This window comes from Atta colombica, unplaced genomic scaffold, assembly GCF_001594045.1.
Source record: "Atta colombica isolate Treedump-2 unplaced genomic scaffold, Acol1.0 scaffold7, whole genome shotgun sequence".
Lineage (NCBI taxonomy): Eukaryota > Metazoa > Arthropoda > Insecta > Hymenoptera > Formicidae > Atta > Atta colombica.
In genome coordinates, this window is record NW_017259561.1 from 1196723 (window position 1) to 1213246 (window position 16524).

The window sequence follows — 16524 nt, forward strand, 5'->3', positions numbered from 1 at the left end:
CACACACACACACACACACACACACACACACACACACACACACACACACACACATATATAACTTAATAATACTCGATTTTTATTTAAAACTGTAATTTTAATGTTGCCATCTGAATTTGAATATTAAAATAATAAAGATGATAACTGCAAAAGAGAAATTATAATTATTCGGCAATATATAACATATTATAACATTAAAAATACGCGTATTTCTTGATATAATATTTATATTTAAAATAATCATGAATTTAATAAGTATTATTGAAATGTTTATATTATTAAACGCAAATTTTTGTTAATTGTCAAATCCATGTTTTTTCATTAATCTCAAAAAAACCTTTTCCCCAACCTAATATTTAGGAGATGTAAAGGTAATAATAATTATACTTGTGTCTTTCAAGGAATTCATTCTTGATCGTATTCTGAAACGATTTTGATTTAATAAAAATTTGTTGTAATTTTCATGTTACAAAAAAAAATAGTTAATAAGTTTAGTTTCATGAGCCTAAAATACAAAAGTTTAGATAGGGGCGGTGCGATCACCGTTATATGCGAGTATTTATATGTGAGGAGATCTACAATAAGTGTTTTAAGCCTTAAGCCATAAGAAATTGACCGATTTACTGAAATGCTAGGAGAATTAATTCTTTCTTATAGTTTAAGGCTTAAAGACTTATTGTAGATCCGGGCTAAGACACCTATTAGAATCATCGATATATATACTATTAAACCGAACATAGCACTGAAACCATCTTGACCAAGAAAGAGATAGAACAATGTTTGGATAGTAGAGATTGAATTATATAATCGAAAGTCCTGAGACATTAAAAAAAATGTTTCTTAAAATCCTTTAAGGAAAACTGTAAGATATTTATCACGTTTATAAGTAATAAAAATTTAACGATAATTGTTGATCTAACTTCTCACATACTGCACATAATTGTAAACGTTAATTTTACTTACACTGAGAAAAAAATATTTAATTTAATAAATAAGTTAATTTTAATAAATATTTAGTTCAATACTGCCAACTAAACATTTACTTACAGTAAGTAAATATCTGTTCAACAAAAAAAATTTGTTGATTGTTAAATCAAATTAACATTTCTTCTATCAAATAAATATATCTTTATTTAATAAATATTTAGTTAGTAGTATTCAATTAAATATTTATTAAAATTGATTATATTTTTTTTCAGTGGTACGAATGTGTTGATACATCTGTGCTCAGAGTGTTAGTTTTATATAAAACACATAAAAATCATATTTTTTAATTTTATTTTGTCTAATATAATATAAATATGTAATTCTGATTTTAATTTGCACCGTATTTACTGCGTTAGTACTAGTTGTAATATCTCTGTGATGGCTTCTGATTTAAAAAAATACACTACTGTCCTCCCACTCTTGAAACATAATTCGACTAATAGGACAAGAAATAGAATTCCGTATCCAAACATTTACTCAGGTAAGTATTCATGATGTCGCTCATATTCAGCGACAAACAAATCACACACATAATTTCATACGCTAACTTCGAATGTCGCTCATATTAATGGATTAGCAGCGATAAATTTTTGAACAGTAATTATATTAATTGTCATGTGTGCATATAAAGTGCTAAATAAGTCCAAAATGTCATATCAAAATTACGATTGGACCTCTCAAGTTGTAATGAAATGATTGTGCACAATTTGGAGACACGGTAGTGGCTCGGTGCTAAGCATGACGCGAGACATTGAATATTAAAAATAACGCGAAACTACGGTAATAAATAGACTAATAGCATCTATATGCATTATTGTACAAATTTAAAAAGAAAATATAAGAAAAGAGATTTTAGGTTGATTCTTTATTTAAAAGAAGACAAATATAGATTTAAAAAAAAATTATTAAAATTATCACGAATAATCGGTTATATGCTTTCATACACATGAATCGAAATGCTCTTTTTGTCTATGATCATTTCATGTATGTATAACAATATGTACAACAGCCATCTGAAAATTTCATGAAATTATCGCAAATAATAAAAAATAATATAATAATTAATACAATAATAATAATAAATAATAATAATAATTTAATAATATAGTAATTAAATTAGTAATGTATTGAGCGATCATAAAGAAAAGTCTGTATAAATAATATAGGAAATAAAAATAGAAATAATCAAAGTTAAACGAGGTAAAGTCGCACGCAACAAATTTTATTGATAAGAAATTTGTATTTATTTATTTATTTATTGTGATAATTATATAAACTTAGAATATGTGCAGCACCACGAAATTTGATAAAAATACTCATTCGACACGTTTTCATTCTAGATGAAAAAATCTGGCAAAAAAACGTGATGGAATGCTTCATAAAATAAGTTATATGTCATTTTAAATTATATTAAATGTAGAGTTGGACTATATTCGAAAACATTACCCGAATGCTCCCATGTATCATTTTATTCTGTAACTGGATAATAAGATAATACACCATTCGGATGATGTTTACATTACGCAGCTCTAATAATTATAATTTAGATAAAGAAAACTCGTTTTCTTAACCTGAAGACGCTTAAGATTATCTCTCTTCTCTCTTTACAGATTGTCTCACTTTTCTACATTCTCTCATTTCGAATGGAAATGTATCAAATGAATTTATTTTTATCAAGTTTTGCGATGACATCCATACTCTAAAGCTACACTCTAAAAAGTCCTCTCCGAGAAAAATTTTACTCGAAATATTAGTAGTATAGGTACATACGTTACATATCCTCTATATTTTGAAAATTTTCCTCGGAAAGGATGTTTTGGAATATAGCTTAAGTAAATATCTTTATTATATTTACATCCTGCTGTTCCATATTTAAATCTTTGTGTAAGAGCGAAAGTGTGTCGCTAAAAGATGGATTAATCCAATTCAATAGTGTCGCTGGCGATAAGAAAGTCAAATTGAGAAAGAATTCAGTCACGTGATCATTTATCGCTGTGACAAGCGACGCCATGAAATTGTATCTTCTTTCTAGGTCCATCAAGACACCAAAGAGATTTCGCCGCATACTTCGTCCAATATTATATGTCGATGATTAGAATCAACAGTATCACACGACAATACATACATGCGTCCCAAAACTTGACTCTGTCAACTCCGAATATCTTTTATCCTTGTTGAATATTTGGTGAACAGCAAGGAGATAAAAGTAATGAGTTAAATAGTTAACGTTACTAAAAAAAAATGTAATGCATTACTCATAAGGAAATAAAACACCGTTACTTATTCATTACTGAAAAACAGTAATTATAACGGTAACGGTTACAAATAACATGTTACTTGCCAATCCTACAGTAACATAATCAATATTATAGCTTCAAATTCAACAATGTAACTTACAACGTGTATTATATTCAAGAATGGGCAAAATCATTAAAGTATTTGAAATACAAAATATAAAATACAAACTATATTTCAAATATAAATATATGAAAAATGTCCAATCCTGATTATATTAATATTGTTAGAAGAATGAAATTATAACATTGATGTTATTGTTAGAATTGATTGTCTGTGAGTTGCATTTTGCTGTGAAATTTGACACTGATCAAATGATTACAAACTGTTTGTATTTGTTAACTGTGTGTATTTATATAACTGAACCGCTTAGAATAAAATTACATACCTTATAGCTATTTTCAACCACTCATCTATTAAATTCCTTTCCGTCTTGACACCCATGGTATCTTTACACATAGTAACATATAAAAGAAACTTTTGAATTAATATGATGACTATATAGAGTTTTTTAGAAACAAAAATAATTACTCATTTGTCAACTAAATTCGGAAAAAGTTATTCGGAAAATCGAAAATTTATTATAATTCCTGAAAGTAAAAATGTCGATGATTAGAATCAACAGTATCACGACAATACATATAGGGATGCGTCCCAAAACTTGACTCTGTCAACTCCGAATATCTTTTATCCTTGTTGAATATCTGGTAAAAGCAAGAATAAAAGTAATGAGTTAAATAATTACCGTTACTAAAAAAAATGTAAAATGTTTTTTTTAAGATTTGTAAATATTTGTATACTTGATCTCTCTTGACTTGTCTCTAAAATAAAATTAATTACACATTTATGTATTGAAAAATATGTAGTAAATGTATGCGTGCGTGCGCGCGCGCGCGCGCGCGCGCGCGTGTGTGTGTGTGTGTGTGTGTGTATGGAAAGAGAATGTGATTATTTAATTTATACAATTCATAATAATTAAATTCAATCAATATATGAATATTAATTGAGTTTATGAATATTGATGCGGGTTTATGTATATTGATACATATTGATGCATGAAAAATTTTTTACCGGGTTCGTACTCGTTTTCCAACAATGTACGAAGTCATCTGAAGAAGACCGAGTGAACCAAAATAGAGAATCAATCAGAAGTTGCACTTTCGTCAAACTTTGATTATAGGATTTCTAGGGCGGGAATTCATAGTCCATCCTTAATCTCAAGACAATCTCAAGTAATATCTTAAGATGCTAATACAATTCTCTAATTAGTCCATGACATCTCAAGCATTAGACCATCTCGAATATTGAGCAACGTTTACAGATTTCGCTCTAGATGAACTTCAACTTTCGCGTCCTACGTCCTACGTATTGTGGTCTGCGACCTATTACATTCTGAAATACGTTTCACTGACGCAAAGTCTATATAAAAGTGGTTGTAAAATCTTAAGTCGTAAAACACTGACCAATCATAGTTGATTATTCTTTTCATAGTGAACTGATTGATTAATTTTTTACTATTTCTTATTCTATCATCGCTACAACTTCTATTGTACTATTATTCTATTGTAGGCCTCGCGTTACGATTTGTGATTCGCATTTTATGTCTTAAGGTGATTCTACATTATTCGCATCGCAGCGGAAGTGTTGCGGTTCAATCAAACTATAGCTCTGATTGAACCGCAACTGTAATTGTGTAAATGCTTGCGATGCGATAATGTAGAACCAGCTTTATGTAGATCGATTGGGTTTTATTATAATTATATTGAAAGGTCTTCCATTTTTTTCGAGACATTTGCCTGGAGCAAATAAAAATGAAACACCCAGTACATTACGTGATTAAAAAATCATATTCTCTATATTTATTGCTCTTTTGCGTAATTGTGTAATTGATTTTATTTTAAAAACATATCTAAGATATCAAACTTATAAAACATTTTATATGACTATTTCCGCAATCAATAAATAGTAAATAATGATTTTTATAATTTTCTTTGGATCTAGACAAATAATAATCTTTTAGAAGATCTCACAAACAATTTCCAATTTATTTATGTAAAAAATAATAAATTTTTAATATCCTTTTTTAATTTCATATAATTTTTTTTCTTATGAATAATAAATTAATTAATAATTAAAATTAATTTTTTTTATATTGTATACAGTCTTTTGATTCTTTAAATTTTTATAATTCCAATCGTTTTTTTGTAATTGTTTTTACAAAACTATATACGTGTACATAATTTAAAAATAGAATAAATTGCATTGTCTTACCACATGCAATTTTTAAGGTACATCTGCATAAATAGTCAAAACATTCAATTTCGTTTCCACTTTGTGCAATTTTTTCTAAATCTTAAGTATTAAATCGTAAGTATTAAAGATTCTTGAACGAATGTGTTAAAATATTTCTTTATCAGGATCATACCAAATGCTGGAGCTATCATTTTTCGATTTTCAGTCCATACAGATGCTAAATTAAATATTAACAAAATAATAAAGAAAAAAAAACAAGTCTTAATTAATAATAATAAAAAATATTAAAAAATAAGCTGTTTCTCAATAGCTTCGTGGCGTAGCTTTGCAAAAGTGCAAAAAAAAATATCTTATATGAGGAGAAAAACTTATTAGGATTTATTAGAAATTAAAGTGAAATACAAAATAAAAGTAAGTGCAGTCATAATGTTCATGTTGCATTCTCTATTTTACATTGTAAAATAAATAAATAGATGATTAAAGGATAATCTTTATTGTTAACATTTCTTAAATCTATTAATTACAAATAAGTATTCTATTTGTCTAAATATATCTTACCAGAAGCTGTCACTAATCATCCCATGCCAAATATTGGTTCTAGACATTTATATACTAAACTTTTATTCAAACAATGGCGATTTTGCAAGACAGTCTACAACATTACACATTTATTAATATTTACGCATGTTTGCTTCAAGTAATTAATATATGTATGGCGAGAAAGTTGAACAATTTCACATTTTCACGGGTTGGAAGAATTACATAATCCCACAAAATCGTAAATAATTGTAGAGTTCACATGGAACTCATTTACATCATGCGTGCGTGCGTGTGTGTGTGTGTGTGTGTGTGTGTGTGTGTGTGTGTGTGTGTGTGTGTGTGTGTGTGTGTGTGTGTGTGTATTATTGATACCGACGCCGATTATCTCTCATTACCTGTGTACATCTATTGTGTAATGACGATAACCAATTGATTTCGAATAAAATTCAGCAACACATTTCATTAAATATCGCTCTAAGTCTCTACTTTCTCAACATCTTCCAATTCCTTATGCATTGGGAAAATATCAAAGAAAATGAAAAATACATAGAGAACTGCATGGATTGCAAGATCCATATGTCAAAATGATTGATAAAAGTAAAAGAGAGCCTATCTCTGTCTCTTTCCATACAATGGTGTAATGGGAGAGAGAATGAAAGGGAGATTATTGTCGACTGCATTTGTATACTATTAGATAAGGATTGCACAGTCCATTCTTTATGTCTTTGGGAAATACTTCCGATGTCATCAGTGAACCTGGTTATTCGATATCATTTCCGTTCGCAATAGTCCCAACAATGTCAAAAGCGAAATTTTTGAAATTTATCGATTATATTATCAATATTCTACGAAATAAAATTAATACATTTTGGCATATAAAATTAAAAATAATTTATAAAACTTTTGCAATTGTTAGTAATGTAAAATATAATGTAATTGTGTACAAATAACTTAAAAATATATTTAAAAAATAATACAATTGTTGTTTTATAATGTTTTAATTTTTTATATTATCATTCGATAATTTATGCGAATATCCGATTTTTCATGAGCGGTTGTGTGTGTGTGTGTGTGTGTGTGTGTGTGTGTGTGTGTGTGTGTATAGTCCTTTAAAAATGCGCGCTAGAATGATTTTTCGGTCTTGAAACTCTACTAAATTGCTGCAGTAATATCACGAATTAAATTGACTAGCAATTTGATAATTTAATGCTTTTTTTCGCATTTTAGAACAATCTTAATAATGCTGAGTGACAAATTAAAATCTATAAATAATTAATTCTTGTTATGAAAAATATTACTTCGGCCAGAAGAAAGAAAATACACAATTTTTTAAATAAGCAACTATATGTTTTCCTTCCACTATTACATTATCTCGTTATTCTGTTCATAAAAATATTAACATATGATTACAAAAAAGTTAATAGTTTACGAATTATTTAACATTTTATATCAATATATGCTAAAATAAAGTATAAAATAAAGTATAAAATATCTTTGATATAATAGATAAAATATTTCATAATTGATTTCTTTATATCACTATCTTAAGACTTTTATATGCAAAATAATATTAGAGGAATCGTATTGTGCAAAAATCATATAATTCTATTTTAAAGAGTGGAGATTTTTTAGACCTTGGTCTAAAAAAATGACCTTGAGAAAAATTTCTCATCATGATGTGCACTTTTAAATCGAACAAGTAGTATTTTCTCGTATCATCATAAAAAATAGATATATTTTAATTAATCAAGTTACAAAAAATATCTTATAAGATAGCTAAGTTGATAAATATTCATATATGACAGAATGTAAATGTTATTTTTCTACCTTTATTTAGTCCGGTTCATATATTGCGATGATTAACTTTGGGCCTATCCATATTCGGAATGGAGATGAATAAGTTTCAGCGAACTTAATGCAAACATTTAAAAAATCTGAAAAGTTTTGTTGCATATGTAGTTATAAGATTATTCGTGAAAGGAGGAGTCTCCATAAGGATCGATTTCGGACATCCTTCAGATTTTGTTCAAACATATAAAAATCTATTTCTTGAGGTCAGTGAGAGGCGAGGGGACTTACGTAAATGAAACACCCCGAACGTGAGAAGCGAGAGGACTCATATGAATCAAGTATCCCAAAAGGGATCAGAAATCTGACATATCCACATCATTAATCTTGGGTAATGCTCAATATGGGTAAAATTCCCAAATAATACATATGTCTATAAAATAAAAGATTAAAACCATAAGAGTATTGGTAGTAAATGTAGGTGACCAGTTATAAGATAACAGGTCAAATACATCCGTTTAAACTAAAATCACCTGGTTTCAATAATTCTTACAATAATAAAACGTTTCTAATTATTTAAAATGAAATTGAAATAGGCGGAAAACCGGCCTTATGGAGACTCCTATGGCAACACCATTACTCCGTTTAAGCTATAAAATCACTTTAATTAAATATAATTGACTTCAAGAAATAGAGTTTTATGTATTTGAATAAAATCTGCCGAAATCGGCCCTTATGGAAACTCCTCCTTTATTATATAATATTATTTAAATTTTTGATTATATTTAGATACACATTTTAAATTTCTAATAATAATAAAAATAATATGATATATTTTACTTGATGTTATTTTTGGCAATTACATATCTTATTTTTATAAATAGTAGGTGTTCATAATGTAAAGATATTTAATTAATTGATATTTATAAAGTATTGAATTTGATTCTGTTTCTAATCATTATAATATTGAACTGATACATTGTATAAAATTAACTGTAATAAATTTTATTCTGAAGGATCTAATTTAAAATAAATTTTTACGTTATATAATCTTTTAAATTAAACAAATCTATTACCTTTGGAATTACGTTGTAGAAAATGATACGTGCTACCAATAAATGGTAGTCTTAGATCCAGGTAACGGTTTCACAGTTCGAGAAAAAAACAAACGACAATGTTGAACAAAATAACTTATTGCGATACATATTAAACTTAGTACAATAATAATAAACAACATTCCGAAGTAACAATGAAATAGAAATACTATTTAATAATATATTCTCGTACTGCAAATGCTGCTTACTTGATGATTTTATTATGTTTTCTTCACTTAAAGCTATAATTCCCACTCGAGTATCACCCAAGTTATTCTATTCTTGTTTTTATGAATGTTAAATATGGAGAATATCCAGATGTGAATCCGAATTACGCCTGAAATAAGACAACAAATGCATCTTCATGAATAAAAAATTAAGACTATAAATTATAATTTTAAAGATTTTAGATCACAATGTATCTTTTTGTAAAAAAAACCAGTCATTTTTGTTTGATTTCTTATATTAAATTTTTTTGAAATTATGTGCAAAGTTATTTGCATTGAATGGAAAATTTTAATGCACAGGATGTGAGATAGAAAAAAATTAATCTATAAGTATAAAAAGTTGTTACGTTATATATAGTACATCGAGGTGATATCACTTATAATAGTTGAACAGATAATTAATTGATTATATATGTTGATTATATAAGAAAAGAAATAGATACTTGTCATCATATTGTTGACATCAGAGCAATAATAATGAGAGATTCGAGGCCTCCTCTGAATTGATAGATTTCCGTCTTGCCATTGTGATTGTGAGCCACGCAGCCCTGACGCTGATAACTTCTGTGTTGTGCCTATTTCTTTTAAATTTCTTACACTTTAAAGTGTATTATAGAATAGGTCGGCTATTATGGGGCCTAATATGAGATAGTGGATTTCTGCTAAACTAAGCACAAGTTTGATTCTATTATGAACTTTTTACTTTTAGTGTGAAACTTATTTAGTAGAAAATTATTAGATCATGCGAGTAATCGCTGCAAAAAAAGATTTGTGAAATTGGATGTTGGCAGAGTAAGATGAGTATCGTATTGATAAGAAAAACGTGATATAATGATATGTTTAACTGTAAAGAGATTTGATAATCGTGGAACCGCAAAGCGTGGAAGTCATAATATGAGATACTCAGGATATTCTTAGCTAATATGAGAGCATTTAAACATTTCAATTTCCCAAAGCATAATATCGAACGATATCTTAAAAATGACGATTCTATTATTGTTAAGATTTCTTACACACATACACATACATTCATATATACTCATTTAAAAATTATATAATTATTATATAACATTATATTTTTTGTTCCTACTTTTATGTAATATATAATGAAAGTATATGAAAAACATATCTTCATTTTTTCCTTAATTTCTTATAAAATATCACTTCATATAAAGAACTCTTGTATCTTATATTATAGGAATACTTTCTTTGAATAATCAAAATCAGCATTTTTTCGATAAAAAATTTCACATACAATGAAGTACATCTATTCTCGACTGTTAACTTTTGGCGATACTTAAATACATATATTTCTCACAAATTTGATTTAAAGATAAAAATTGAGGTTTCAAATTAAATAAATTACAAGCTTTTAAAAATGGTATCCCATAATAGGCGACTTCCCAATGAGAAATGATAATAGAATTGACATCGAATCGATGTCGATATCGATTTCATTGTCACTTCTCACTGAATTTACATTATAATATATTGACAATATAATTGTATCGGCTTACAGAATAAATCAAACTGATTAAAAAAGAAGCATTAAAACCTACATTTGTTCTTACAGTGATAAAATTTTTCTTTTTAACTATTTTAATAATAAATAATTTAAAACATAAACGTTTCAATCTTCCATTAGGTCATCTTGTATGTACAAATTTCAAATTTCTCTAATTCTCGCTTACAAACTAATTTGTCATAAAAACCTAATTTTCTTAACAGAATTTAATCATTATCTTTCTTCGTTGTTCAACTTCGATGATATGTCCATTATAAATCCAAGGTTATCAAAATCTTTTTGTATGAGTTTCACAATTGTCACTAGTCATGATCTTTAGATGGCACAAGAATCACAATTCCTATGCAATCATCATGACTGAGATATGTTAAAATATTTCCTATTGTAATCGGATATCGTCGGAATGGTAGAACCAAACTTTTTCAAATTAATCTTAGTTTCTTTTAAGAGAATTAATTCTATGTAATCTCATATGTGTCACTATCGGATATCGAATATGATTGGACGATAATATATTGAATTATATATTGAGTTTCTTTTAATAAATATTTAGTTCCTTATAATAAATATTTAGTACAAACAGACAATCAATTAGGATTAATTATACAATTAATTATACAAATGAAAAAATACCTAAATTAGGTTAATAATATCTCTTTATTTGATACAGATAAAAATCTTATTACAGACACCGAAACCGAAAGGGAGAATAAAATAATAAACTTGAAAATGATTAGAGAATCTAAATTAGAACTATAAATGAGAAACAATAACATAAGAGAATCTGCCTTATATTTAATTGTTAACTAATGACAAACAAAAATACATGTTAACATATGCATAATATATTGATTTATATCTATATTTTATTATATTAATCTTAATGCAATTCTGTAACAATATTCTGTTTCTTTAATAATAAAGATAGAGCATTGTTTCAGAATATACACATATAACATTGACACAGATCAATATGTTGCATATGTTATTCTTGTTTGATATTAGTAGTATGAATATTGAATAATACTATGAAAACATTAATCAGTATTCGTTCATACATTATTTTGTATACATATATTTTGTAACAATATTCTATAATAATATTCTTTTACTAATAAAGACAGAGGACCGTATTCAGAACGCGCTTACAATGATGTTAGCGCTAACATACTATACGTTATGCCTATTATAGAATTTCAAAGATAATTTTATCGATAAAAGCGTTCTAAATACCAGACAAAATAATGCTACAGAATATATGTATATATTATAAAATAATATATAAATGAATACTGATTAATGTTTCCATACTACTATGGTATCATTCATTTATGTATTATTAGAAATCCGTTTTTCAATTCTAATATTTATAGGTTCATCTATAGATAATAGTATGTCCGAAATTAATTTGATTTTCTCTATCTCAATGCTTTGATTTAATTTAAATACGAACGTTCTTATCAGCGTTGCTAAAATAACTTTCATAGACATCATTGCATATTTCAAACCTGTAAATTTGTCAATTATAAATATTTGCCAATTGTAAATTAATTTCACGATTTATAATTTATTCATATTTACCTATACAATTTCTTGGTCCGTCACTAAAAGGTATGTAATAATATGGTACACAATTTGTTTTTTCTTGAAGAAATCTATCCGGATTAAACATCAATGGATTCGGCCAATATTTTTCATTCCGATGCATTCCCATAAGTGATATAATAACATCTGCACCTTTCGGTAAAACAAATTCTCCTAAAACATATTTTTTAATATAATTTTTTAATACATTCAAACGTACATTTTTTTAAGGTTCTTGTTCGCTCACCACTATTATCTCAGATTGTGACGTCAGAAGCAAAAAAATATACAATGAAGATTTGTGAAAATTATATTTGCATGAAAAAACATTTTTTCATAAAGTAAAATATACAATCTATAAAATAGAAAAGCAACTAATAAAGAAAATAGGACTAATAGAAATCGGCGCTATAAGTATTGCGCTTCTCAATTTTAACATATCTAAATATTTAATTTTAAGGCATATTTAACATTAAATTAAAATAACTGATATATTTCGGCTTTCTAGCCTTCATCAATGTAAAAAACACGTTGTTATAAATATAATATAAAACAGATATAACGGTCGTCGATAAATAAATCGGTTAATCAGATTCATGTCTAGAAGCAGGATTCTCTATTGTCTTACCGATGTCGCTCTAATTAACGATATAGAGATGTTTAGTGATAAGATCATCCCATTACAGGATATGTATTGATGTAACATAATCCGATGAACAATCTGCGCGTCAATCGCTCGAGTTCACAAAAGAAGCATATCAATTATTAATAATTTATCGGTGATAAGATGTGTATCAGAATCATAAGTTTAATAAATTTCTATGAGAAATAATATTCAATACATTAGACGTCATAATCCATTTGCCGTGACGCACAGAAAGTTTCAATCTTTAAACCTCTATAGGTCAAATTTTCGCCAGAAATGATATTGTTTACGTTTGTTTAGTAATTGTTTGAAGCACACAATTTAACAGTTGTCATAAAAATGAAAAAAAAACGAATTCCGTACAGTTTACACGAATTAGATTCAAATTTGGAAATAGAAAGAAATCGCACGGAGTTAAATCCAGAGAATAAAATGGATGAGGAATCAATTCGAAATCCAATACGAAATTTGAATATTATTTAGTTTGATAACGCCATCGTTTTGTGTTTTAAGAACAAACTCTATTAGTTAACTAGGAATATTACTTGTCAATCATATATACATGTACTGTAACTTGACAACGCTCATATGCAAATGGAACAGATTAAATTGAAAAAAATCTCAATTTGAGATTTTTTTCTCGCGGTAGTAAGTTCGCAGATACCTTAACATATATAAATTCCGAAATATAATATAGGTGTAGTAAACTCCGAGTAAACGAGAATGGATTGAAATGAATGTAAAAATTGCAATTCATTTTAATTTAATTCATCCGCTTTCACGCTTTACCCAGTGAGAAATGACAATGGAATCAACATCGAATTGATATCGATTTGATGTCGAAATTATCAAATTGATGTCGAATTGACGTCGATTTGATTCCATTGTCATTTCTTACTGGGTAGAGCCTAGAATTGAATTAAAATAAATTGAAATAAATTAAATAAATTGAAATAAATTAATATCTGAAGGCATAAATTCTCTTTATGAAGTGGATAAAATAAAATAACTTAAAAATAAATTTTCTGTAAATATTCTTTTGATTTTACAATAACATGTATAATTCCTTCTTTATAAATATAATAGTGTTTTCATATTCATTTCAATCGAAATAGGAACATTCCTATTCAATACTGTACTTAGATATAAATTCAGAATTTACATATTTCCGTCATAACTTTTTTTATTTGAACAAAAGTGTGTATTTTCATAATTTTGAACTGTGATGTATTCATAGCTAACAAATTATGTTGAAATTTTTTTATTGAAGTGAATTCAAATGAGACAGTTCTTATTCATAATTTTAAACTGGGATGTATTCATGTCTAACATATTTACGACATAAGTATTTTTGGATTCAAATATAGAAATATATGAAATATGATAGATATTTAGCATATTGAATTTGAATGATTCGTGTTAGTATTATTAGGTGTTTGAATAAGTTTTCGCTGTTTTTTGTGAAATATTTTTTTTAACATTTGCTAACAGTTGATAAACATTTAATGCCTCTACAATAATGCTTTCAGCGTTTAACATGGATGTCTTCATATAGGCATATCCGATAGAGAGGGAGGGGGAAAGTTGGGGATTCAAACTCTTCACGAAATTTTTTATTAATTATTTCATTTTGAGAGGATTTCGTTAGCACATCTTGATAGCATACACTCACATCGGTTGATGTCTAATAATTTTTCTTTCTACTTTGCTAATGAAAATATTTCATTTTGAACTGGCGATGTACATATTCTATCAAACTCCTTTCTTTAATTTTTAAATATAAAAACATACAACTTACTTTTAACTTTGTATGAGTTTTTTACATAAAATATTTTTTTTTTACTCATTATAAGACTATATAAGGGAAGCTCGGGCAGCGCAGACTTGTTAAGGTTGAGAAGAAAAAAATGACATAATCAAAATTAAGATTAGAAATCATTTTTATTCTCACAAATCTCTTAAAGGACTTAACTTTGACATAAAAAAAAAAATTAAAAAACTTTAACATTAAGATGTCATTTTAATTAAAACATAAAAAAAGAGAAACCATCTGCTTTGCCTGACCGCTGGGGTAAAGTGGATCACTCGAGCAATGCAAATGAAATTTAAAAAATTAGAATTGGTCTTGACAATCATTACAAAAGCATCCAAATCCTCCATATGTAGTACAGCCTTCATGGACTCATTTGGTGCAATGACTGCACTGAATTAGTCATAAACAAATCATACTTCATTGTGGCAAAAAAAAAAAAGAAAAATGAGATGTAAACACATGCCTTTCGTATAGAAAGATCGTCTGTCCTTCCGTATTCCCAGTATTTTCATTGTAATCATATACCGACTAAAGAGATATAGATCATCCGCTTTGCCCAAAGGATCTATCTCGCGCGAATTTGAAAAGGTCAGAATAAGTTAAAACACCAAATGAAAAATTTTAACCTCGAATACATGTTTAAAGACACAGAATGCTTATAAAAATCATTCATATTGTTAAGATTAAGGAATAATTATAGATAATAATTAAGTTACGTTACCTAAGGAAAAATCGCAAAAAAAATACTCAATTTTCTATATATCTCTATTAAACATAAACGAATCATATGTTTACTTTCATAATCGTTGGTTGATCATTCCTTCAACTGCTAGAGACATAGCGCAATCTCAGATAAATAAGCGAAAATAAAAGGTATTATACACTTTACTCAGGGCATTTTGCCCGTGCTTCCCCTAAATATTTTTAATACTTCTATTGGAGTTGGAGTTCTGACAAATATGCGATACATAAAAATTTTCGTAAGATTTTTGTCATGAGAAATAGAATATATGCTATAATTAATACATTCTTGTAGTAACTTTATTCTTCTTTAAAAAAAAAATCTTTAAAAAAATAAGTAAAAGTTTCATGATGTACAAAACGTAACATTCTTCCTCTTCAAAATGAGATACGAGGAAACATTAAAAGTTGTAAAAATATCCAAATGAAATCGTTAATCTTGTTGACCTGACATGTCTTACTTATTATATTAAATGTATTAGTCATGTTTCGTTCGAATTGTGATCAACATGCGGTTTTTAACTTGATACTTTAGTGATAATAAATTTTAATTGGTTTTGATCCAATGTCAAAACGAATTCCTATTCCTTGAGACGAATCATCAGTTTTTTCATTCATGGTTTCGAAATATTTATAAGATAATTTAATGTTTTGAATAGATTACAACATCAAATCTATTAATTTGGTAATTTTTTTTTTAAACATGAAGCAACATATATGTATATAAGTGCGCATTTTTTTTTAACAAAATTTTCTTAAAAAATAAACGAACCCATTTTTAAGTCTTCTGTCAGTTTTCGTCCAATCATAGGGACAATAGGGAAAAGTCTTAAAGTTTCCTTAATAATACAATCCAAGTAATGCATATGTTGTAAATCCTCGTATTTAACTGGTGCAAACTTCGGAGTTTCCGTGCCATAAATTTCCAATAATTCTTTATACGCTTTTTCCTGTAGAATAAAGTTAAATAATGTATTTGTACACACACACACACACACACACACACACACACACACACACACACACACACA

The 16524-nt window shown here is 27.4% G+C and overlaps 1 protein-coding gene and 1 pseudogene across 1 annotated transcript; both read right to left on the reverse strand.

Annotated features, from left to right (window-relative positions):
- LOC108692325 overlaps positions 1–9100 on the reverse strand; it is a 15258-nt pseudogene extending 6158 nt beyond the window's left edge.
- Positions 9101–12062: 2962 nt separating this feature from the next.
- LOC108692326 (cytochrome P450 4V2-like) lies at positions 12063–16461 on the reverse strand (the record flags this gene model as incomplete). Its single annotated transcript, XM_018200523.1, has 3 exons — positions 12063–12217; positions 12291–12467; positions 16266–16461. Coding segments are annotated over 3 exons (528 nt in total), but the record flags the coding sequence as incomplete, so codon positions are not given.
- Positions 16462–16524: the final 63 nt, after the last annotated feature.